Consider the following 27,050-nt stretch of genomic DNA (forward strand, 5'->3'; position numbering starts at 1 on the left):
AGGAAGGAGATAGAGGGCAAACGTGCAAACCCTTAAGGCATCAAATATGTAGTTCCAGTCTTCACAACAGACCTTTTACAGAATATAGAGGAGCCAGTGTTTGTCATGGCTGTTGCACAGCACACAACAATAACGAGATGATTCGACTGGATACAAGGGAAGCTCATCCTGTATGTTTTAGCAAGGTCCTTGGCCTATAGGGCACTCTGCATAGGGTTATACATGAACTTGCAGTCAACACTAGGGAAATCACTGCACTTTTTACTTCTCAGCCAGTGGTCTCTAGTAGAAGGTGGTCTGAAGAAAAAATTCTCTTCAGTTATTTCAGCAGTTTGCCATTACCAAGGCAAATGGATAAGGGTAAATGTTCAAGACTGATGTGTCTTCCAGTTTTTGTCTTGCTTCAGATTATGCACACATCCCTTGCCAGACATCACACTGTATGAAAGACATTAGGCAAGAAGGAAACTCTTCATTAAAAGAGCCAGCAAGAAGGACTAGTCTGACCAGCCAAGGACTCTGATATTACTCCTGATTCCTTTTTAGTACCCAAGAGGACCAAAGATGTCACAGTCAGTTTAGAATTTGCTATCCAAATCAACAAGTACACAAGGAGTCCATCCATACAATCACATTTCAGATGTGGCTTCCGCTTAAATCCTCACAAGGTTAGTGTCAAGATCTGTTGCTTGTATGTTTTTTTCCTTGGATTGTATTTGCTCAGGCATCTTATGTTTGAGAATTATTTTATCTTATTGCCTGTAGTGTTGTCTGTGGAATGGGAGCGCACTGGCAAACTGAAAACACAGAAGGGAAAATGCCCTTTTAAAGGGCATTTTGCTCTTTGATTGAGTCAGAGTAATATAGACCTAGAAAATTTAAGAAAGGATACGTGGATGGCTTCCTCCCTGAAAATAAAATTGATGATTTGTTACTTATTATGATTTGTTCATTTGGGACTCGAGCAGTTATGACATTCATCATAATAGTCACTATTGCAGTAGTGACTCTTGGAACTTTCTGCTTGCATTAGACACTAAGGCCAGCCCAACTTCCATAACTCTGTACCTTCACCCACCAGATAGGGGACACATTGATAGAATGAAGAAAACCTTGAAATGGGAGGATAAAGAAATCTCCCAGGCCCAGGTTGCATACAGAAATTTATTTATTAACATTTGATCTGATGGTGTCATTTTCATTCATTCCTCAATGTATGAGTCTCAGATCTGACTCGGCCAGTCTCTTAGATTCTTGGATCCGACTCTCGAGCTATTCCCCTTACCCATAATTCCCCTCACTTGCCAGATTACCTCAGATCTCATTTGCCACTCTGATTCAGTCAGGATTGTGTTCCCTTAAACTCTGTGTGGTAGTTATTAGGTTTTATAAGTAGAAAGATAGAATTTATATATATTTTTTATATTACTATATCACTTCTTTAGAACCCTTCCTCCCTTTACCCTTTTTGGTAGCTTTTCTAAACATTTATTCTACCTATTAGAGGTATTTCTGTTACCATAGTTGATATTGGCCTTGCCTTACTTCTAAGGTAATTTCTCTTATGTTACCATTGTTGGTACAAACTTCTTTCTGTCTAGTTAGAAAAAGAACAACTTTTATATAGGAATTAGTATCTTGTTGTTGCTGCTGTTTGCTTTTTTTTTTAGCATTGGTATGGCTGACAAGCCTATCGTTTTAAGAAGTGCACTTCCTGTGGACATAACATATCCAATCCTGATGCCCACCAGGAGTGCGTATATTGTTTAGGCCCTTTTCATTTGCAGGTGCCATGCGAGATATGTGCCAACTTTAATTTGAGGGCAGTTAGTGACAGGCAGAATAAGTTGTTCCTGAAGGGCATTTTGCCAACTTCCTCCTCCTCTACTGCTTCTACTTCTGGGGCTCAAACCCCTTCAAAAAAGCAAAGGCCATTGGAGCCCAGGGAGCACAGGAAGAGCTCTCCTGTGTGATCTCCTGGACCTGCTCTGAGTTCGTAGCTACCCTCCAAATTAAAAAAAAAACTCTTGGATCCAGGTCCTAGATTTTCTCTGGAGCCTCTGTCTCATAGACAAAGGTGTCTGATTTACAGGAGACTCACAGGAAGATGTTCATCGTGTTTCACTGTTGCAGTCATTACACTTGGGTTATCCTGCTGGCAGGCGACTCGAGTTCCAAAGTCTTGGTCCAGCATTGGTTGCTGTCGCCTCTTCCCTGATGTCAGTGCACCAGGGGTATAAAAGCTGCAACCGACGCCATTTTCTCCAGTCTTTCTTGCCACGCGGTGCCCAAAGCATAAGCAGTTCGCAAGTGCCGGTCGGTCGACTCCTGAGATTTTCAAAAATTTAATTTCAGAACCGAAGTCTTCAATAAAGCTAAGTACCCCGTTGGGGAAACTTTTTCTTGCTCCAGACCGATGTCAGCAAAAGTTAATAATTGTATTTCTTGTGGGAAGCGAATACCTCATAAGGACTTCCACTCTTACTGCATTCCTTGCCTACGCCCTGACCACAACGTCACTAGTCGGTTTTGTGCTAGATTTAATAAACGCAGTATTAAACGTCAGTTTGATTTTGCTTTACATTATTTTGGACGAAGATTTAATTACATAATGCCGTCGGAACAACTGACGACCGGAATGTATAAAAAACGCAAAGACAAAGAAAAATACAGGCATCCGAGGTCCAAAACCGATGACGAAGCCTCTTCTAGGCCAGTCACCGGTTCGCCGGTTCTCAGTGAGGCACTTTCACAGCCCCTGATACCCGCTACCTCAGAGCCACAGGCTGCTACTGACAGCCACGTGGAAACACCGAGGCCTGTGGAAACTCAAGGTATTGGGCCTACGGAAAATATACCCTCAAATGGGTCCGGAGCCGCTGAGTAGGCACCGGCTTCTGAGGGTGATGTCCTTCAAGGATGCATCTGCAGTCATAACATATGGGTTGTCCTGCCTCAGGCAGCCCTTCAGTCGGCTGGATTCCAAAGTTTGGGTCTGGCCTCGGCTGATGTCGCACTTTCCCCGACGTCAGAGCGTCTGGGCTATAAAAGCATCAGCCGACGCCATTTTCCTCAGTCTTTCTTGCCGCGCGGTGCCCGAAGCAGAAGCTGTTCGCAAGTGCCGGTCGGTCAGATCCAGTGAATTCAGCTACCGAAGACTTCGAAAAAAGCTAAGTACCCCGTTGGGGACTCTTTCTTGCCTCAGCCGATGTCAGACAAAGTAAATAATTGTTTAACTTGTGGGAAACAAATACCTCATAAGGATTTCCATTCCTACTGCCTTCCTTGCTTAGTCCCAGACCACGACGTATCGGCCTGTTTAGCCTGTGCTTCCTTCAACCGATGAACTCTTAGACGTCGGTCGGAGTTTGCAGAGGAATTTTTTGGAGCCGCTTTTGCTTATAAAATGCCGTCGGAGACTCCGACTTCGCATATGGTCAAAAAACGCAAGGAAAAGGACCGACACTCATGGCCTGCGGTTTCGGCTGAAACCACGGCTAGGCCTACCGCGAGTGTCTCGGTTTCGGCCGAAACCGAGTCCTCGGAGATTCCTTCTTCTGAATCCATACATCCGACCACCGAGGCCCGGGAGGCCCCGGCTGAGTCGGCTACAGAACTTCCTACCGAAACCAGTGTTCAGGAAATGTCCGACACCATACCTTTGGACATTTCTACTCCTGCACGTGGGGCAGCTAGGCCCCCTGCTTCCATGTCCATTAAGGCCTTTTCAAGGGCTAAAGCTGCCAAACTTTCTAAAGCTTTGCCTACCAAAACTACCTCCCAGAGGCCTTCCTCTAGTTCACAGATCCTCAGCCTTGCTGAGGACCTTATTTCCTTAATTAGGGGTTCACAATTTCACCCAGACAGGGCCTCTCACCCTCCTCCAGACAAAAGGCCCAGGACTGACCCCTCTGACCCACACTCTTCAGATGATTCCACGGATGGGTCTGAGTTGTCAGACCACCAGGAAGGGGCTTACTCACCTTATGAGGATTCAGATGCTGAGGAATCTATCCCTTCGGCCTCCCCTCCTGAAGAGTTTTCCTTTGGTGAGACTCTACACTCCATGAGAGAGCATTTTCAATAGCAAGATCAGGATTTCTCTGATTCTAGAAAAAGATTAAGGACCTTTTTGCATTTGCCTCAGCATAGGCCCTTAGCTATACCTCCTGTTCTGAATGTAATTGATGATGTGTACAATGATGTCAGTACAGCCCCTGATACTCTTCCTCTGGCCCCTGCCAAACCTGACAGATACTACAGGGTCCCAGATTCTCATTTTCATCTGTATAAAGCCCATTCTGCAGACCCAGAAACTATTTCTCAGGGCCCTAAAGGGGTTGCGGCTGCTAATGCCAAAAATCATCTACCCTCTGAAAGAGAGTCTAGAGCTTTAGAGAGATGGGGAAAGAAGGTGTATACATCTGCAACTCTTTCTGTCAGGGCATTAAACTGTCAATTTCATATGATACAGTACCAAGAGTATTTGTTAGATGAACTGAATAAGAAACTTTCTTCTCCTGAACCCCTAGACCGTAAATCCCTTCAGGATTTGGTACACAATTCACAACAGGTTAGTAACCATTTCTTAAAATGTGGCTATGATGCACTGGAGGCTTCATTTAGATCAGCTATGACTGGGGCAGTTATTCATAGGCATGCCTGGCTGAAGGAACAATCTTTGCCAGACCATGTCAAAGCTAAACTCCTGGATGCTCCAATGGAGAAACAAAATTTATTTGGCTCCTCTGCTCAGGAGATCTTAAAAAAGGTTGAAGAAAAGGCAAAATCTGTGCAAACAGTTAAAGATTTCCTGCAAGTTCAACCACCGAGATTCAGCAGAAACTGCCCTACTAAGAATTGGTCCTTTCCAGACTCGGACAGAGCCCAGAGAGGCAGGAACAGATGCTCTAGAGGCAGAGGTCAATCGAAGGGCTCCTACAGAGGCCGTCAGTGGCAGCCTGCCAACCAGAGGAGTAGTGCAACAGCAACAACAACAACCACTACACCAGGACAGGCTCAATGACTTAACTCTGATTCCGCATACCAGGGATCAACTGGAAGCACCCTTGGGCGGAAAGCTGGCTTTATTCTCAAAAAACTGGCATTATATTACAAAGGATACATGGACACTGCAAATAATAGACAAAGGATACAGGTTCCACTTCCACACTTTGCCAAAAAGAAGCGGAATGCCAAACCTTCCACCAAATCAGAGGCCAGAGGCTTTAAGACAGATCAGCAATTTACTTCAGATGAAAGCTATAGAAAAGGTACCATGTTCAGAACAAGGCCAAGGATTTTACTCCAGACTATTCCTTGTACCAAGAAAAGAAAGTCAATGGAGGCCTATTCTTGACCTGTCCGCACTGGACACTTATCTCATTGTGCCAAAATTCAAAATGCTGACCCTACAGCAACTTCTTCCCATGTTGGGCAAGGAGTCTTGGCTGGTTACTCTAGATCTCAAGGAGGCATACCTGCACGTCCCTATTCGACCAAGTTGCAGAAGACACCTCAGATTTCTTGCAGGATCAGAGCATTATCAATTCTCAGCATTGCCCTTTGGCTTATCTACTGTGCCCAGAGTATTCACGAAATGCCTGGCATCAGTAATTGCACATTGCAGGCTACAGGGAATTCAAATTTACCCATACCTGGACGACTGCCTAATACAAGCGGACAACAAGGAAAATTTGATAAAGGACTTGGCCTATGCCATACACCTGCTACAGACCTTGGGATACACAGTCAACATCCAAAAGTCAAGACTAGTACCATCCCAAAGGATAACCTTTTTGGGTGCAGATCTGGACACAACCACCCAAATGGCCTTTCTCACAGAAGAAAAACAAAAACAACTTCCAGATTACTTCATGATTCTGGCAAGGCAAACTCAGCTTACTGCAAGGAAAATCCTGCAGGCCCTGGGTTACATGGCATCCTGCATAATTCTAGTACCGCATGCCAGGCTGCATATGAGGAAATTACAATGGTAACTAAGGAGTGTATGGTCTCAACACAGTCACAGTTTAGAAACCATGATACCAATCATTCCATGCCTTCAAAAGGAATTCCTGTGGTGGGCTCAGGCCTGCCAGTCCAACAGAGGGTTGCCTTTCAACAAACCAAAAACAAGGCAGACCATCACCACGGATGCCTCAGACCGAGGATGGGGAGCACACATGGAGGGCAAATGTATCCAAGGCGTATGGCCTCAAGGACAGCTAAGCATGCACATAAACCAAAAGGAAATGCTGGCAGTGAGGCATGCAATCGAGGCATTCATACCCTTCCTCCAACAAGGACACCTGTTAATAAGGACAGACAACACCACGGTCATGTGGTACATAAACATGCAGGGAGGTACACACTCTTACCCTCTATGCCGGATGGCTATGAATCTGTGGGAACTATGCCTGAAACTCAATATCCAACTACAGTCCCAATTCGTGCCAGGGAAAGAAAATGCACTGGCGGACAGCTTAAGCAGAACTACCATGGATGCACACGAATGGATGCTGCACCCAGACATCTTCCAACTCATAGCAAAGACATGGGGAATGCCGGAGATAGATCTGTTCGCCTCCCCTCTCAACCATCAACTGAAGACATTCTGCTCAAGGACATACCACCCACAAGCTTGGAGGGTGGACTCTCTCTCTTTCAGCTGGAAAGCCCTAACAGTATATGCCTTCCCACCTCTCCCATTGATGTACAAGGTTCTACTGAAGATCAGGGAGGAACAGCCAAGAGTGATACTAATAGCTCCAGACTGGCCAAGGCAACACTGGTATCCATTATTGAGAAGCATGTCTCAGGCAAAATCATGGCCTCTCCCCCTATGGCCTCTTCTTCTGACACAGAACAATTTCAAGACCCTGCATCCCAACTTGAAAACATTGCAGCTAACTGCCTGGAAAATTCCTTAAATCCCAATCCAACTGTTTTATCTCAGAGGGTGAAGGACATTATCTTGGTGGCTCGCAGGCCTTCCACAAGGAAGACATACTCAGCTAAATGGAAGAGATTTCTCGTTTGGAGCACATCAAAAGGCTCAGATGTCACAGTGGCAAACATACCACATATCCTAGAATACTTAGCAGAATTGTTCCACAATGGCCTGTCCTATTCTTCCATTAAGATTCATGCTTCAGCAATTTCAGCAGAATACAATATGGATCCTCCTATCTTCTCGCACCCTCTCCTCAGACAATTTCTGAGAGGGATCAAAAATATTAAACCTCCAAGAAGACTCCCTCTACCTGCCTGGGATCTCAACTTTGTGCTGGAGAAACTGACACTTCCTCCTTTTGAACCAGCAGCATCGGCGGATCTACAGTTTCTATCTTGGAAAACTGCATTCCTTCTGGCAATCACTTCAGCAAGAAGAGTATCTGAGTTACAAGCATTAATGGCAGTGCAACCATTTCTTATTTTCCACCAGGACAGAGTTTCACTAAGAACCAATCCTACTTTTATGCCAAAGGTGGTATCTAGGGTATCCTTGAACCAAGCTATTCACTTGCCTACGTTCTTCCCTAATCCACAGAATAGAGGGGAAAGACTTCTGCACACCCTGGATATACACAGACAACTACGCTACTACTTGGACAGAACAAAAACTAGCAGAAAAACTGACCAACTTTTTGTAGCATATGCTACTGGGGTGCAAGGAAGAGCAATTTCCAAACAGACAATTTCAAAATGGATAGGAAATTGCATTTGATTTTGCTACTCCTTTCATGGAAAGACAGTTCCTGAAAACATCAGGCCTCACTCCACAAGGGCCACGGCCACCACTACAGCCTTCCTACGAGGGGTGGCTAACAAGGACATTTTAGAAGCTGCTACTTGGAGCTCCGTGCATACATTTGCCAAGCATTACAATCTACCTTTATACTCTAGATCCAGAGCAGGGTTTACTACTGCAGTCCTGCAGGGGATCTTAACTACACCATCCTTTTCTTAGTACCTCCTCCCCCAGATTGGCTATGGTATTCTACCCATATGTTATGACTGCAGATGCATCCTTGAAGGACATAGTACAGTTTTGTACCTACCATAAATGTAGATGTCCGATAGGTATGCATCTGCAGTCAGGATTACCCTCCCTCCTACCCCTCTGTGGTATTCTTAGGGTACTTACCCCTCTTTTAGCTAGCTGGGGGAATCTATTATGGTGTATTTGTTTGTTTATACATGTATGTAATTTTGCAAATGTTTGGAACTTTTCAGCATTTATCCAAATTTAGCCTTCCTAGAGGGCACCTGGCATCTGGGGCAAGAAAAACTGAGGAAAATGGCGTCGGCTGATGCTTTTGTACCCCAGACGCTCTGACGTCGGGAAAAGTGCAACATCAGCCGAGGCCAGACCCAGACTTTGGAATCCGGCCGACCGAAGGGCTGCCTGAGGCAGGACAACCCATATGTTATGACTGCAGATGCATACCTATCGGACATCTACATTTTTGGTAGGTACAAAACTGTACTTTTCAGACCTTCACAGCTTACAATTAAAGCTACTACAGCAGCAAAGGAAAAGTAAAAAACACCATTAGAGACAAAGAAACGAGTGCAGTATTCTCCAGAACAGTCATCCATGCCTAAGAAACAGATGCTTAAAATGGCCGAAGACCTTATTACTTTAATCAGGGGCTCCCATCCCCCTCCTGACAAAAGGCCTAGGCAAGACACTGATTATGATTCCTCTGATCAGGTTTCCATTTCCTCTGATTCTTCCTCTGACCAGGGCTATTTTCTCCCTCTCTATGAGGACTCTGATGCTGAAGAGTCCATTCCTTCAGCCTCACCGCCTGAGGATTACTCTTTTGGGGAAACCCTGCACACCATGAGGGAATATTTCCATTGGGAGAGCCAGGATTACTCAGAATCCAAGAAAAGGCTCAGAGATTTCCTTCTATTGCCTCAGCACAGGCCCTTGGCTATCCCCCCTGTGCTTGATATTGTGGATGATGTTTTTTCTGAATCCAGTCTGTCTCCAGATTCTTTACCCCCTACACCAGTAAAGCCAGACAGGTACTACAGGGTCCCTGACTCTCATAAATTTCTTTACAAAACCCCTGCTGCGGATCCAGAAACTATTTCTCAGGGTCCAAAAGGAGTTAAAGCTTCTACTGCCAAAAATCCTATCCCCTCAGATAGGGATTCCAGAGCTCTGGACAGATGGGGGAAAAAATTTACACTTCTGCTACTTTAGCTGTAAGAGCTTTAAACTGTCAGTTTCACATGCTTAAATATCAGCAGTATCTCATGTCATTATTAAAGCAGAAAATGGTTACAAATACAGAAGGTCCTGACTGTAAAGAAATGCAGGATTTATTGCATGCAGTTGAACAAGTGGGAAAGCATACTCTGCAATGTGGTTTTGATTCATTAGAGGCTTCTTGTAGAGCTGCAGTTACAGGCTCAGTTATTCGAAGACATGCTTGGTTGAAAGAACAAAGTTTACCTGACCATGTTAAAATGAAATTATTGGATGCTCCACTACAGCATGATACTTTGTTTGGTTTTAAAGAAAATGGAGGATAAAGCAAAGTCAATGCAAACTGTGAAAGATTTCTTACAGATTCAGCCACCTAGATTTAGCAGGAACTGGCCTTCAAAAAATTGGTCCTTTCCAGTGTCAGACAGGCCACAAAAAGGCAGATGCCCAAGTGGCAGATCTCAGCCCCAAGGCTCCTACAGATCTAAACAATGGAGTTTTTCAGCCCCCAAAGGAGGAGAAGACAAATCACAACCTTATAGAAAACAGTCACAATGACTTCCCTCTGCAAATGCCAAGCACTTACCAGTTGACAGCACCCCTAGGGGGAAAGCTGGCACTTTTCTCAAAAAATTGGCACATAATCACCCAAGACCAATGGGTGTTGAATATAGTTTCACAAAGGTACAGGTTCCACTTCCACACGCTTCCAAAACCAAAAGGTATGCCAAACCTGCCTCAAAACCAATGGGCAGAGGCACAAGCACAGATTGCAGCTCTTATGGATATGGGAGCTATTCAGAATGTTCCACAAGAAGAACAGGGCCAAGGATTTTACTCACGACTTTTCCTAGTACCCAGAAAGGACAAAGCATGAAGACCAATACTGGACCTGTCAATCCTAAATACTTTCCTGGATGTTCCAAAATTCAAAATGTTAACACTACAACAACTCTTGCCAATGCTGGGCAAAGAGGCTTGGCTAGTTACTTTGGATCTCAAGGAGGCATACCTGCACGTCCCAATCAGACAATCGTGCAGAAGATACCTCAGATTTATAGCAGGCTCAATGCATTACCAATTCTCTGCACTGCCCTTTGGCTTTTCTACTGCACCCAGGGTCTTCACAAAGTGCCTGGCATCAGTAATTGCATTTTGCAGGCAAAAAGGAATTCAAATATATCCCTACTTGTACGACTGCCTTATTCAAGCAGAGAGCAAGGACATTCTTCTAAAGCACCTGGAGTTTGTAAAAAGATTACTAATTTGCCTAGGGTACACAGTAAACGAAAAGAAATCAAAACTAGTGCCCTCTCAAGAGATAATATTCCTGGGTGCAAGCTTGAATACAACTACCCAGATGGCTTATCTCACACCAGACAAACAAAGACAACTGACTGTTTACTTTCAAATGATGGCAACAAAGACCCAGCTCCCTGCAAGAAAAATTCTGCAGGCCCTGGGTTTCATGGCATCTTGCATTCTACTAATTCCATATGCCAAACTGCATATGAGGAAACTACAATGGTATCTAAAAAGTGTTTGGACTCAGCATTGTCACAGCCTAGAGACAATCATAACCTTGATTCCCTGCCTACAACAGGAGTTTCGATGGTGGTCTCAGGCCTGTCATCACAACAAGAGACAGCCCTTCACCTTACCTACAGCTAGACAGACAATAACAACGGATGCATCGGACTGCACCTGGGGAGCACATATGGCAGGGAAATGTATTCAGGGCACATGGCCCAAGGAACAATTGCATCTTCACATCAATCAAAAAGAAATGCTAGCTGTACAGAATGCCCTGACAGCCTTCAAGGACCTAATACATCCAGGACAATTTATTAATCAAGACGGACAATATCACAGTTATGTGGTACATAAACAAGCAAGGGGCACACATTCCTACCCCCTATGCAGACAAGCCAGGACTTTGTGGAACACAGCACTGACTTACCAGGTACATCTGCAAGCACAATTCCTGCCAGGAATAAAAAATACACTGGCAGACGAACTAAGCAGAAATCTCATGGACCCTCACGAATGGAAGCTAAATCCACAAGTGTTCAACATGATAACAAGGGAATGGGGACGCCCAGACATAGATCTATTTGCCTCCCCTCACAATTGCCAATTACAGAAATTTTGCACAAGGACTTGTCACTCTCAAGCATGGAAAGTGGATGCTCTATCTTTCAACTGGAAAAATCTGACAGTCTATGCCTTCCAACTGATGCCTCTTTTCACCAAGGTGCTTCTAAAAATCAGACAAGAGAGGCCAAAAATGATCCTGATTAGACCAGACTGGCCACGCCAGCACTGGTACCCAATCCTAAAGATGTTGTCCCAAGGCCCGCCTTGGCCTCTACCTCAAATCCCTCATCTTCTGACACAGCAAAAGAATCAGATTCTACACAGTCAACTCAGAACCTTAAACCTGGCAGCATAGCAGATAATGTAGCCACTCAGACTGCACCTCTCTCTAAAGCTGTTATGGATGTAATTTTGGAAGCCAGGAGACCCAGCACTAGGAAATCTTATGCGGAAAAATGGAAGAGATTCTGTGTTTGGAGCTAGGCACATGGGCTCGACCCACTGGTCCCTAATGTGCCTCAGATTTTACAATTCCTGACTGAGATGTTGGACAAAGGCCTATCTTTTTCTTCTATTAAAATCCATGCCTCTGCCATTTCAGCTCATTACAATACGGATCTTCCTATTTTTTCACATCCTCTACTACGACAGTACCTCAGAGGGGCAAAGAATATAAGACCCCCTAGGAGAGCACCAGTACCTACTTGGGACCACAATTTTGTTTTAGGAAAAACTAACACTGTCTCCTTTTGAACCAGCCAGCACAGCTGATCTAAAATTCTTATCTTGGAAAACTGCTCTGCTCCTAGCAATAACTTCAGCAAGAAGAGTTTCAGAGTTACAGGCATTGATGGCTGTGGAACCTTTCCTCATTTTTCACCAGGACAGGGTTTTTCTAAGGACGAACCCAACATTTATGCCAAAAGTGGTCTCCAATGTGGCCTTAAACCAAACTATTCATTTGCCTATTTTCTATCCAAATCCCCAGAATTAAGGGATAAAAACTTCTGCACTCTTTGGATATTCACAGGCAGCTATGTTTTTACTTGGACAAAACAAAAGCTTTCAGAAAAACTGAGCAACTGTTTGTAGCATATGCTGCAGGATCACAAGGAAAACCTATTATAAAGCAGACAATCTCCAAATGGATAGGACACTGCATCCACTTCTGTTATGCACAACATGGCAAATCTGTGCCTAAGGGCATTAGGCCTCATTCTACCAGAGCAGCAGCCACTTCAGCAGCTTTCCTCAGTGGGGTTCCAACCAAAGACATATTAGAAGCTGTAACCTGGAGCTCAGTTCATACTTTTACCAAGCACTACCACCTACCTCTCTACTCCATATCCAGAGCAGGCTTTGCCACTGCAGTTCTGCAGGGCTTGTTAGCCTCGCCAAATCCAATCTAGACCCAGCCACCCTGCCTAAGCTTTGGGATTCAACCCAAGTGTAATGACTGCAACAGTGAAACACGATGAACATAGTACAGTTGTGTACACTTACCATAAATGTAGATGTTCGAGTGTATTCACTGTTGCAGTCCTGGTTACCCACCCACCATCTCCCTCTTTGCTAGGACTATTCTGTACTTCTCAACTCTATACAACCTATGTGGTGTATTTGCTTTTAGAAGAAGAAAATGTTTTTAGTGATATATGCATGGTTGTTTGGCATATTTTTATCTTTACAGCCTTCATTTCTGGGGGCACCTGACATCTGGGGCAAGACAAACTGAAGAAAATGGCGTCGGTTGCAGCTTTTATACCCCTGGTGCACTGACGTCAGGGAAGAGGTGACTGCAACCTACGCTGGACCAAGGCTTTGGAACTCGGGCCGACTACAGGCCGCCTGCCAGCAGGATAACCCAAGTGTAATGACTGCAACAGTGAATACACTTGAACATCTACATTTATGGTAGGTACACAACTGTACTTTGTCTAGCCCTCCTTCTGTGTCTTCCTCATTCAGGTCCTCCCGAAGACTTTCTGAGGCAGACATGGACAGGATGATGAGGAAATTTCTTGGAGCACAAATTCAGATGAGAGTGTTGCCATCTCCGTCTCTCATTGGATCTGTGAACCTTCAGCCACCTTAACACCCCATAGTAGCTCCTTCTCTAATCTGACCCACTGTTTCGGAGCCATTGGATCCAAGAGCTCTGAGAGTCAAAGTGTCACATCTGAAGATACAACCTTTTTCTTTTGGATCTGACAGTTTCCCTGGCCCATTCAGTGACGATCCCTGTTGAGCAAGATGAGTCTTAGAGCCAAGACATCAGCACTGGATCCCGAGGTTGACTTCGACTTAGAGGTTTTCGGAGCCATCGCTTCCCATTGGAGCCTTGGTGCCTGGCAGCTTGGGTCCAACTCCTTCCTCAGAGGGGAGATCCGGGAGGGGTGGAGAACTGGCTGAACCAAGAGCTTTATCTCTGGTGAGCTTGGTTTCTTCTTCTTCTGGATGCCTTTGAGGTAGTGGAGAGGGTTTTTTCCCATCCCAGAGAATCTTCTACTCTCACTTCCTCAGATCCTATACCCATTCCCCCAACAGATTTGAGCCCTAAGTCTCATCATCCTTCTCCACAGAGAGAGCCAGCTTGTAAGAGCTTCCAGACAGTTCCTGTTTAGGAACTCCCCATCTCTTCTGATACTTCTCCAGAACATTCCACTGAAGAGGTCTGTTGGAAGAGAACATCCAAGAGGAGGCACTTATTCTCCTCAAGAATCGTTAACCAAGGGCACTGATTTTGATGAGGGGGAAGGGTTCCTAGGTCCCCATCTGAGGATGTGTCCTTTGGAGACATTTTAGAGATCTTTCACCAGAAAGGTGGTTGGGCCTCCCAAAGGCCTTCTCAAGAGGAATCGGTGTTTCTGGAAGCCTTCGGTTCTGGCCTGTGTTTGTTTTGGGTTAGCAACCCTCTGGTGGATGACCTTATAAACCTTGTCTTCTGCTGGGCATTGAAGGAACTGGACACCATTGGTTAGATAGTTTTTGCAGTGGTATAGGGTTCCAAGTTTTTTATGGACTTTGCATATGGTTTGTGCTATATGTTTGTCAAACTTTAGGTTTTGGTCAAGTATTACACCAAGAAGTTTAGCTTGTGATACTGGGGAGATTTGTGTATTATTGGCAGAATTGATAGAGAAAAGAGCAGAAGAGTCAATAGTTTTGGTAGGTGGAAAAGCATAAGCTGAGTCTTTTTGGGTGTTAAGTATTAATTGTGGATGTTTTAACCAGTTGTTGATATTGGAGAAGGCCTCTTGGGTTTTAGTCTGGAGTGTTTGGTGTGTGGGGGCTGAGCAGATCAGTGTAGTATCATCTGCATATTGGACTGTTGTATCTTGCTGGGTGGCGGTGTGGAGGGTATTTGTAAAGATATTAAATATTAGAGGTCCCAGTATGGATTCTTGTGATACACCTACTGTTACTGAGAGAAGGGGGAGAGGGAATTATGCCACTCAGTTGCTTGTTGGGGGTTGGATAATGGTAGTCTTGAAACCAGAGCAATGAGGGGTTGTTTAGGTTGAGTTTGGCTTATATAGTAAGTAGTTTGCTGTGAGATACTGTATCAAATGCTTTGGACAGATCAAGGAAGGTGGCAGAAACTAGGTTTCCTTAGATCCTGAATTGAGTGACAGTGTTGGTAAAGGGTATGAGTGCTGTGATGGTGCTATGGAATGGGGGAAAGCCGTGTTGGTGACGAGACTATTTGTAAGTAAATGTGTCATCAGCTGAGAAGGGATACATTTTTGAAAGATTTTTGATAGGGGGATATGATTGCTATGGGGCGGTAGTTGGTAAGTTCGTTTGAGGGACCATCTTTGTGTAAGGGTATTATGTAGGAGGCTTTCCAAAGGGCTGGAATTGTATGCTTGTTGAAAGACCGGTTGATAAGTATCGAGATGGGATAAGCTATAGCACTAACGGCAGTTTTGAGGTACTCTGCAGGGAGTGTGTCGACTGAAAAAGCGGTGGGTTTTAGTTTAGTTAGGCGATTGTATATTGTGTTGGTAGGAACTGGTTTGACAGTGAATGGAGGGTATGAGTTTGGGTTGCTGATTGGTTGTGGGAGAGTGCAAGGTTGGCTGTTGCTAGTTTAGGTTAAGGATGGAAGAAGTGAAGTAGTTGTTAAATTGGGTAGCTATCTCTATATTATCTCATCTGACATTGGGGGTAGGGGTAGTGGACTTGCCTGGTTGTAATACTTGGTTGACAGCTGCCCAGAATTTTTGGGGGTTAGTGGTATGTTTTACTTGTAGCTCTGTGTAGTGATTTTTCTTTTCTTGCTTTATCTGTTTTTTTGCTTTATTACATAGTTTGAGGAAAATCTGCCTGTTGCGATTGGTCTTATTGTGATACCATGTATCCCCAAGCTTTAAACCCCAAGTTTGAGAAGGGTTCTTGTGTTTTTAGAGAGCCATGGGGCTGGGATGTTTTTTTATTTGAATTGTCCGTAAGGAGGCCATCTGATTAAAATGTTTAAAATTATTTTAAAATATCTAAAAAAAAGCAGAAACAAGGCTTCCCTCATTTCTATTTTGGTTTATGGAGGTGATAATTAATTAGGGCTGTGGTGGTACTATGGTGAAGGAGTAAACCATGCTGTGTGGCTGATATAAGGTTATTATCAGAGGTGTAATTCATGAGCTGAACTTGAATGCACTTCTCCAACACTTTGAAAACTGGTAATAGGATGGTGATGGACCAGTAGTTAGATAGTTCAGAGATGTTTCCTCCTTTGTGAAGGGGCAGAATGTAATTTTTTCCCATTGTGTGAGTACATAATTTTCTTTTATCAATCAGTTTATAAGAATGGACATAGGATAAGCCAGAGTGCCAGTGTCAATTATATATATATATATATATATATATATATATATATATATATATATATATATATATATATATTCAGCTGGTAAGTTATCTGAGGTTAGGGTAGTAGATTTTAGCTGGGAAAGTAATTTTCTAATGGTAAAGGTGGGGAAGGGGGGTAGAAGGTGAAGGATGAGATAGTACTGGATGTGTTATAGTAGCAGCAGAATCTTCAGTGGTTGTGTGTTTAAGAAGTGGAGGCAACAGTTTGAGTGGAATGGGTTTTGAACTGATAGGCTATATTTGATGTTTGTGATTAAATGATTGGGCTATGTTGAATGGATTAGCCAGGTTTTAGAAGGTTATTGATTGTAGACCAGAAGTGCTTTTGGTTGTGTTGATTTGCATTCTTAAGATTTATGAAATGTGTTCTTTATCAAGTTTAATTTAGTATTTTTGTGGCATTCCTGAGGTGTTTAAAATGTTTAGATTAGGGTCTTTTAAAGCCATGCCTTCCAAACTCTGTGTCTCTTACTCAAACCCTGTTTTTTATTTGTTTGGATAGCCAGGAGACTGTACCTGAACCCAAGCCATTAGCAGTCTCTCCAGTCATAGAAGTACTGGAAGATGCATTTGCTAATGTTTCCATGGAGACACATACCCAACACTCTTTTGCTCCTGGGAAGCCAGACCACTTTTACAGGGTCTATGACTCCCACAAGCACCTCTGAAAAAAGCCTTTGGCTAATCCATCTGTGGAGTTCATGGATTCCAGCAAGGGAATCACTACAACTCCAAAGAAGAATCCCCTCCCCTGTGACAGAGCGAAATCCTTGACCAGTTTGGGAAGAAAGCATGCACCTCTATTGCTGCTTTGGCCTTCAAGGCCGTTAACTACTAGATGCACATGCTGAAATGTCAGGAATCCCTCCTTACTCATTTGAAGACAAAGGCAGAGGGGATAAAGGACAAGGATGTAAAAGGGGAGATGCTTCTGCTATGCAACCTCAGTACACCATGAAGTGTAGCTATGGTGCACTAGATGCATCAATGCAGGATGGCAGTTAGAGGTTCATTTCTAAAAAAAAGCACCTCTCACTGTGGACTCATTTCCTGCTGGATTATGACTAAGCAGAACTCCTTAACATACCCCTGGGTAAGGAGCTTCTCTTTGGACTCCCTGCAGAGAAAATGTTCAAGAAGACAGGAGGAGGAGGATGAGAAAATGATTGTCAAGTGAAGCAACTGTTTCTTTTTCAAACACCTAAGTACAACAGGACTTAACTTTACTAAGGACTGGCCTTTCTATCCTCAGCAATAAAGGAGCAAGGCACAAAGATGTAGGAAATGTTGCAGAGGGAACAGCTGTGATTCAGACAAGCTTATCTCTCCTCCATTCCTCTAAATCCCATTTTTCTCATCACCTAAACTGTCATAGTGCCCATCTTCCTTCTGTAAACATAAGGGGCAGGTTGGGCCTGTTCATGAAACAATGGGAAACCATTAGTCAGGAGAGAAGGGCACTGCAAATTGTAAGGAATTCTGCAAGTTCCCATGGTTCAAGTACACCTGATCCCCCATACCCCACTAAAACATTTTCTGGTTAGGGAACCAAAGGAATAGTACAAAAAGTGGGTACAGGATTCCAGTCAAGCCTTTTTTCATTCCAAGAAAAGCAAGAAGAGACCAGGAGGTCCAGCTTGGATTTGTCAGAACTAAACACACGTTTGAAAGTTGCAGCATTTAAGATTCTAACCTTACAAGAGCCTTCTACCTCTTTTTCTTCTACAGGCCTATCTGGTCCCCATGGACATAAAGGGTGCCTACCTCTCTGCATATCCATAGCTAGGCAGACAGCAGGTTTTTCAAGTTTGAACCAGGGTGTTCTCATTGCCAGTTCAGCTCCATACCCTCTGACTTGCCTCTGCACCCCTAGTATTTACCAAGTGCCTGGCTCCAGTAATTGTTTAGTGCAGAACCAAAGGCATCCACATCTACACATCTGTTCATATCAGGTTAACTGCCTCATTCAAATAGTTTTCATAGAGGAAATGCTGAAGGATGCACAGTTTACCCTGTTTAAGTTTCCAGTCATTTTGTCTGTCTCTAAATCTTCTGAAGTCACACCTTCTATCCACAAGGCAAGTACTAAGGTCACTGCTAGATACAAAGTAATAGCAGTCTTTTCTACCCTCAGACACACCTCTGTTTCTGTTCCAGTACTTTAGAACAATTACCCAACAAAACTAAATCATGGCAAGGGAATTCCTGAGGCTGCTTGGTTGCATGGTCTCCTGTACCTATGTAATACCTCTGCCAAGGTCACACGTGAGAAAGTTAAAATGCTAGTTGAGGAACAGATGGTGCCAACATTCCCTGTCCATGCAGTGCCTCATTTCCTTGTTGCATTGCATAAAAAGAGGTCTCTTGTGGATAAATCAAATGCTCTTCAGTGTGGAGGTGCTCTTCAAGGTAGCCCCATGCATCCAGACTCTCACCTTTTGACACAAGGTGGGGATTGTATGTGGCGACCTGATACTGTACAAGGACAGAGTCACATTACATACTAGGTTATCCCAGATGAGATATCCCAGAAGTAGGCCTTCTTGCTTTTCCTGAGAACAAACAGCAAAGAAAGGTTTGCAGCAGCATACCTACGTATTAATCACTCTTTCCTGCTGTTGACAGAATTATCTGAGAGTCAGGTTTTTCTCTTACCTGTTTTCTTCCCAGCCCTCCCCCTTGAGTAAGTGGGGAAAGTTCCTGTGTTCTTCAGATGTGCAGCGACAGTAGAGGTTGCACTGTATTTGCTTGTGTTTCCCTGCCCAGGACATGGCTGTATCTGGATGGATCTACTTCAGAAGCTTGAAGTTTCAAAATTTCAAACTTCAAACGGCCGAGATCATAAGATCGAAGTTTTGAAACTTCGAAAACCTAATAAAAACTATAAAAACAAGAAAAGGTATTTTACATTTTTGCAGTGGAGCAAGCCCCCCTGCACCACCACACCCTCTGCTAATTAAATATACCAACTTTGAGATCGCACTATAGTAAGGAAAACAGTAAATATCCCATTCCACGCTGTACGGTGATCTCCATTCAAAACGTTTGAAGTTTCAAAACTTTGATCTCGGCCTTTTGAAGTTCAAAGTTTTGAAACTTCGAGCTTCTGAAGGGGATCCATCTGGACACATTAGGACCCATCAAACCTATTTGGAAATTGAAAAACTTGCAAGTACTTACAAACAGCACAACAGTGATGCTGTACATCACCAAACAGGGAGGAGGACACTCTTACTTGTGCAGTCTAGGAAAGCATGCCTTAGGTATAACCAAGGATTCAAGGCTTAACCCTCAAATCATCATACATCCCATCTCAAGAAAATACGGTGGCAGACCAGCTGAACAGAACAGAAGTGGATCTCCATTAATGGATGGTGAAAAGGAGTGTATTTCTGAAATGAGCCCATAGATGGAGTATCCCAGAAGTAGACCGTGCTTTTCCAGAGAACAGACAGCAAAGAAAGGGGTGTAGCAGCATACCAACAACTGGGGCCTGGGTGATGGATGCCTTCTACATAACCTGGACAGGTCTTTTTCTTTATGTCTTTCTTCCAATACCCTTAATCTCCGATGTACCGCAGAAAATAGAGGAAGATAGCCTAAAAATGCTGATAACAGTTCACGTTTGGCCCAGGCAACATTGATTCTACTTTCTGCTGAGCCTAGTAAGGTCACAACCAGTCCTTTTCCCTAGAGTGTGGGATTCTTAGCATAGCATATACATCATTAATACTTCCCAACCTGAGGACTTTAAGGTTGACATCATGAACAGTTTAACAGTCATCCCTTTTAGGCATATGTTTTCAGAGGGCATGCTCTACACCACGAGGGAGAATAGGAAATGTAAGAATGTAATAGCAGGCTACATGGAAAAGAGTTTCCCCTTTGATGCCTTAACAAACTAGAACCAAGTATTGCAATGGTGTCCTGTTCCTCATCTACCCCTCAGTTCTTTACAGGGATGTCCACTACTTTATTGAAAGTACACTTGTCCATCATCTCAGCCTGTCTTCCCTGGGATTCACTACTTTATTCTCATGTTCCAATAAAATGGGTTCTGATGTGGGTCCTGCACTTTTGAGGCCATTTAAGAGAGAGATTACTTCATGCAAACTGTTTGAGAAAAAATAACTTTCCCCTTTTGAGTCAGCTGCTTACACTCCCCTTAAACTTCTCTTCTGTTATGTTGGTAGTAGTGACCTCTGATAGAATTTTAGACCTGGAGGGGTTCATGTGTAAACAGACTTTATACTAACTTTTCTTGCCTATCCTGGAGTCAGAATTATCTGTGAATCAGGTTTTTCTCTTACCTCATTTCTTCCCACCCCCCCCCCCCGAATAATTGGGCAAACATTGTGCATTCTTCAGATGTGCACAGACAGTAGAAGTTTCACTGTATCTGCTTGTGCTACCCTGTCCACAGCAAGACTGTATCTGGACATGTTAGGACCCATTCTGCAAGACTCATTGCTGCTACTGTTTTTCTCAGAGGGGTCAACACACAATCTGTCCTGGAAGCAGCTTTTTGATCATATGTCTGTATGTTTTCTAAGCAGTATAATCTGGGTCTTGCATCCAGGGGCTGAGAACGGTTTGCCATGGCCATTCTGTGGTGACTCTTGTCTCTGTTTTTCTAAGGACCAGCCACCCCTTGGTCTGTAAACTCTGGGAGTCTTCCCAAAAGTCATTATTGCAATGGTGAATATCATATTAAGCATATTGCAGTTGTTAGGAACTTACCACAGTTATAAATATTTGAATGTATTCACTGAAGTAATACCATTTTTCTCCCTCCATCCCCTCTTTCTATTTCTTGAGCATCCCATGAGTTCGGAAGATACCCTAGTACAAACCTTTCTGTTCTCTTATCAGGCACCTCCTCTACGCAGGGTTGACCTAGAACTTTGGGACTCTTTGATTAAGGTCTTCCCTCTGGAGTCTAGTTTCACCAGAGCAGTCTGTGCACTAGCACTACTTTCCTAATTTTGCCAGTTATGGCAAGAAAGAACTGACCACTGTACTTCTTATACCACCGATGTGCATGTGGGAGGCAGTCTGTCTCATCTGGAGATGGAACGTACAGAGCTCTAGACGCTGGGCTGGCCGTCGAATCTTTTGCAGACAGAATTCCCAAGAGTCGTTAGCGCAACAGTGAATTTACTTCAGCATTTAGTGTTATGTTTTTTACTTTTTCAAGGTAATACTGCCATATATTTTTTATGTAAGCAGTTTATTCTCAAGGAATTGTAAGAGAAACTTCAATCATTCCTTCTGTGCTTATCAAGAGGAGACTGGGTAAGCTATTTGGATTTCATGAATGCTTTCCATCAGCTAGGGTCAAGAAGATTCCTTTCATGTCTGGCTCAGGGACAGTCACTGTCAGCTTTGTGTTACCATTCAGAATCACCACAGGCTCCCACGGTGTTCAAAAACTGCATGTTCACTGTAGCAGTACACTGAAGACTGCAGGAAACAATGGTGTTTTTCTTTCTGTATGACTGGCTCTCTGTGGTTCTGTCAAAAGACCCCCTGCAGAAACCACGCATCATCTTGACACAGTTTTTTCCTTGCTTTGCTATCACCAAAAATGTGGGAAAGTCACAGCTTATTTTGCAGTCAGCAGTTTACCTTCATTGGCTGCTCAGTAGTTGTAGTATTGTGCAAAGCCTTCCTTCTGCTAGAAAGGATACAAAACATTTTACGTATGGAACACACACTTTTGACTGTGCCACAGCCAAACTGTGCTCATGACCCCCTAGGCGTTATGGTAGCAGCCTTGTACTTGCTGCATATTCCCTATTCATGTGGGAGTTCTGCAGTAGATACTCTGGATACAATGATACCAAAACATTTATCCCCTCGAGCAGTTGATCAAGTGCACCAGAGAGCTACAGCAGACTTGATGTCATCTGGCAAAGGCGTACTTTACATTTCTCTGCCATTACCTTTGATGGCATAATTTATTCTTAACTGTAGACATGTGCCAGTGAAGGTGGATGCCTTTTGGCCAATCCTCATATATCTCTCACTACTGCTGCCATGACCCAAAGACTAGCATGTGAAAATGTCAAGGTGAGAAACTGTCCTGATTTACCCCATCCGAGTCTTTTGTATGTCATCAAGGAACACTTTTTCGCTATTATTAGCTGTCATATCGTTCCAGACTCACTGACCTGACAAAACTTATGCCGGGTTTTCCTTAAGGGACATTTTCCTGTTAAATTCTTAAATTAGTGACCCATATCCACCAGAAATGGACACATTCCAAATTAACATATGTAAATAAGTAAACAAGTTAGATCTCTGTTATGTCAGTATAATTATGAAATTCCTCCTTACAGCCAGCATCATCAGCTGCCCTCAGAATCCCATCATGGAGGACTATTCTGCTGGTTGCCATAACTTCAGCCAGAAGGGCTCTGAGAGTTACAGGCCGTATCATGAAAGCCACCAAACCTGACTTTCCATAAAGTCAGAGCATCTCTTCTTCTTAACTTGTCTTTCATATGCAGGATCACTACAGAGTGAAATCTCAATCAACCCATGCATCAACTGTTTTTTTCTCTCTTAAAAAAAATGTCAGTAAATATGGAACAAGATTTTTCCTCACCCAAAGAGCATTTTCCTTTGACCTTTTATGATTGAAGTCTCAATACATTTTTTGGGGGGGGTGAAGGGGGTCATAATATTCATTTTATTTCTGTCACATGGTACTGTAGAGAAGCTCTATCCTTTTGCGCCGATATTGCTAAGATGTCAAAGGAACAGTCTGAAGAACTCCTGAGTCCTGTGAACTTGACTCCTGTAAGGAGGTAAAGCCAGAACAGGTTATAGAATTAGTAGAACTGCAGACGTGGATGAGAGATTCTGCTTGCATTCCTCTGTATTTCCCCGGATGCCCAGGCTAGCAGTTTGTTATATTTTCATCTTCCCAGGAAAGATCTCTTTCTTCCATGGCAGTTCAGTTTTGTCCTAGAAAGAGCGGATTCAAGCTACATTTGAACCAGCAGCTACACCCCCTCTCAAATTCCTAACCCAGAAGATAGCCTTATTGTTTGCATTAGCTTCAGTCAATAAAATTTCAGAGATCCAAGCTCTAATGTGCAAGGGGCCCTTTTTGGTCTTCTATAAAGACAGGGACAGTCACATATTCTGTGCAAAACAATTATCTGACTTTACAACTGTGAACACATTGCATTTTGTTTATAACAGATTGTGAGTTTTGTTGTAAAAATAATAATGCTAACAATAATAATCTCTAAACCATTAGAAATAAGGAAGTCACTTTGTAGGCAGTGTCAAGTAATGGTCATAGTGGCCATTAGAAAATCAGAAACTTGACATTACAAAACAGTTGCCTTACACAAAAGTGTAGCTGTTATATTTATATTTATATATATATATGTGTGTTTATATGTGTCTATGTCTGTATGTGCGTGTGTGTGTGTGTGTGTGTGTGTGTGTGTATATATATATATATATATATATATATATACATATATAAAATCATAATATATATATATAGATATATATATATATATATGTATATATTAAAACATGTTTATGTTACTGTAATAGCATACCTATACGAATACGATTGCATAAAAATATGTTTAATTTTGCAGACCGAAAATGTTTACATTAAATTCAAAATGCAGCTATTCCGTTGCTGTTGGGTCCAGGTGGTTGCTTTGTAGCTGAATGTTTCATTAGAATATACTAAACCATTTCGGATGTAAACAGCCTTTTATAGCTAGGAATCAAAAGTAGCCCAGGATAGCTGGTAGTAGAAGTGTAAACTTCTGGAAAATGTTTAGTTTGTATAGGGGTGAAAGCATCTATAATTTAACTATTCTTAGTACTTCCTCTGTTTTGGCAACATATTCTGGATGTTATCTACTTGCTCTGATTACTTAGCTAGTAAGGTAAACAAACATGACTCTGCATTAAATAATTCTGATATACCATTTGCATTTTCTAGGTTCTTCTTTCAGCCCCATATCATCCAAATCCAACAAAACATTACAGAAGCATCCACAGAAGGTGAAAGCAACCTTAGCCAGCATCCCAGTGGGATCATATGAGTCACTGCCAGCCTCTGGCAGGAGTGCTGCAAAGCTTCAAACTCCTGGCCGTACTGAAACTGTGGACACTACTACAAAGTTTGCCTTTGAGATAGAAGGCAGAAGTGGGATTGCAAACAGAGGAGTTACTGTTTCTGGAGACAGGTTGACACGAGAGACAAATACAGAAGCCAGTCAGAGTGCTGCAAGTCCATATTCCCAAGAGGAGGGGGTGGTTCGAGAAACTGGCAACCAGAAAACACAAACTTCTGCTGCATCCCTCAAACTGGATGACAGAATGTCTCAAGAAATGTGGCAGAAGTCAACAGGTGCTTCCATCCCAGATGATAGACTTGGATGGGATGTCCCTTCTACCTCCTCTTCCTGCTCCTCAACAGAGCAAACTACAACAAAATCCATACTTTCCTCAGAGGGTAGGAATTCTGTTCAGAAAGCTGGGACTTCTACATCACCAGATGACAGATGTCCACGAGACACAGTATGCACATCCATGACCAAGTCAACAGAACTGCCAGTTAAAAAAGATGGTTTGGTAAGAAACTCGTGTTTTGTCACAGACACTTTAAAGTCTTGTTTTTCTTTTAGTTTTTAGAAGCAGTGGCTTGCAGTGCTTTTCAGTGATCATGCTTATTTCTGGGTATTCTTTTGTCACTTCTGTCCTGTCACTGTTCAATTGTAATTACCAGACACCTTTAAGCAACCTATGAAATGTTCCTTTTTCATTTTCTCCAAAAAATGAGCATGTGCATCAGCCCTGTTGTTTATTTACAGGGTTTTTTTGTTAAATATCCTTATCAAACACAGCTCGGGAAACTTGCAGTTTGCAGTAGTAACAGACATAAAACTAAAATAATACAAACTGAATGTGTGAACAAAATGAACAATGAAAGCAGAGTAAACAGAAAATAATACACAACACTGCTCAATCAAATGTTGTAGGAAATGTTAAAAATGTAAAAAAATAACGACTTGATGGTTATCAAGCAGTGGTGCAGAAGCAGTTTATATAAGTGGCCATTGAATGAGCAAGGCATAGTAAAATGAGATTTTTACCATGACTCCCCATTAATATTCCAAAACGTGCACGCTGATTGGTCAGCATATATATATATATATATATATATATGTATATATATATATATATATCAGTATAAAACTATATATAGATATATACACGGGTGTACTTTCCTACAACGAAAATTCACTTTTTCGAAATGGGAAAGTACATCCCCACGCAAGAGAAAGTACAGTTTCACTTAAGCTCACTAGACCAAACCTACCACACCACAATGGAGGACATTGAAAAACGAGCTATGTCCTCCACTGTGGTGCGATAGTCATGGACCTTAGGGTTAAGGCACAGGTCAAGGTAAGGGGGTAGCCCTACTAACTATCCCCTTACCCTAACCATTCCCTAACCCTAAGGTCCATGACTATCGCACCACAGTGGAGGACATAGCCCGATTTGGAATGTCTTCCACTTTGGTGCGACAGTCACGGATCTTAGGGTTAGGGCACGGGTCAAGGTAAGGGGATAGCCCTACTAACTATCCCCTTACCCTAACCCGTGCCCTAACCCTATGTTCCATGACTATCGCACCACAGAGGAGGACATAGCCCGATTTGGAATGCCTTCCACTGTGGTGCGATAGTCACGAACCTTAGGGTTAGGGCACGGGTCAAGGTAAGGGGATAGCCCTACTAATTATCCCCTTACCCTAAACCGTGCCCTAACCCTAAGGTCCATGACTGCTAGCCCGTTCGGACTAGTGGGTTCGCGAGAGTGCACTTTCGTGTTAGTGGGGGTGTACTTTTGAAGTTCGAAGTAGTGAATTTTCGTTCTTCAAAAATACACTCATATACACACAGATATAGATAGATATATATATATATATATATATATAGATATATATATATATATATATATATATATATATATATATATATATTAGACATCAGCGAAAACAACCAAAGTCGACTGCCTTAATATCAACCACATACGGCTGAAAACATCGAAGTCTTCACCAGACTACGCATGCTGAGAAAACAACCTTGATGCATGCAATTTCAAACTTTTAAAAAACAAAAGAAGATATTTATTGCAGAGTGGGGCAAGTCCCCCTTCACCTCTCACCCCCCACTACTAATTATATGTACTAAGTTCAATATCACACAATTCCGTGGGGGAAAGGGAATATTAATCTTCTCAGGGATTGTCGATCTTGCACACCTGTCACTCCACAGCCTAATTGACTAGTCAGCTGTCGACATTACATACACTTGAGATTTTAACTGCCAAATATATATATATATATATATATATATATATATATTTATGTGTGTGTGTGTGTGTATGTGTGTGTGTGTGTGTGTGTGTGTGTGTGTGTGTGTGTGTGTGTGTCTATGTGTGTGTGTGTGTGTGTGTGTGTGTGTGTGTGTGTGTATACATGCACGCACACTGAAGGCATATATATATATATATATATATATATATATATATATATATATATAGGTTCATAGGTTCATACTAGGCTATCTGCCCTAGGGCATTTATAAGCCTAGCCAGAGTGTGTTTGGCTTTCGCCACCCCTTGGAATGAGGATACTGTGCCCATTTAGGATTTAGTTTACTGCGCCTCTTTCTAGCAGTGACACAGAGATGACCCCCAGGGTAAACCTACGATCTCCCATCCACTCGTCAAGATTTCTCTTGAAGAGAGTCAGTGAGGGGCTCTGCCTAACATGGACTGGGATTCTGTTCCAGAGTGAGGG

At 42.9% G+C, this 27,050-nt stretch overlaps 1 protein-coding gene across 1 annotated transcript in view; it reads left to right on the forward strand.

Annotated features, from left to right (window-relative positions):
- CIC (capicua transcriptional repressor) overlaps positions 1–27,050 on the forward strand; it is a 1,784,113-nt gene that overhangs the window by 1,608,109 nt on the left and 148,954 nt on the right. The window contains exon 16 of the mRNA XM_044080802.1: positions 24,177–24,811. Coding sequence (XP_043936737.1) covers positions 24,177–24,811 — 635 coding nt within the window. The remainder of the gene's footprint in view (positions 1–24,176; positions 24,812–27,050) is intronic.

The sequence above is a fragment of the Protopterus annectens genome, chromosome 8.part0, assembly GCF_019279795.1.
Source record: "Protopterus annectens isolate FY-2018-M chromosome 8.part0, PAN1.0, whole genome shotgun sequence".
Classification (NCBI taxonomy): domain Eukaryota; kingdom Metazoa; phylum Chordata; order Ceratodontiformes; family Protopteridae; genus Protopterus; species Protopterus annectens.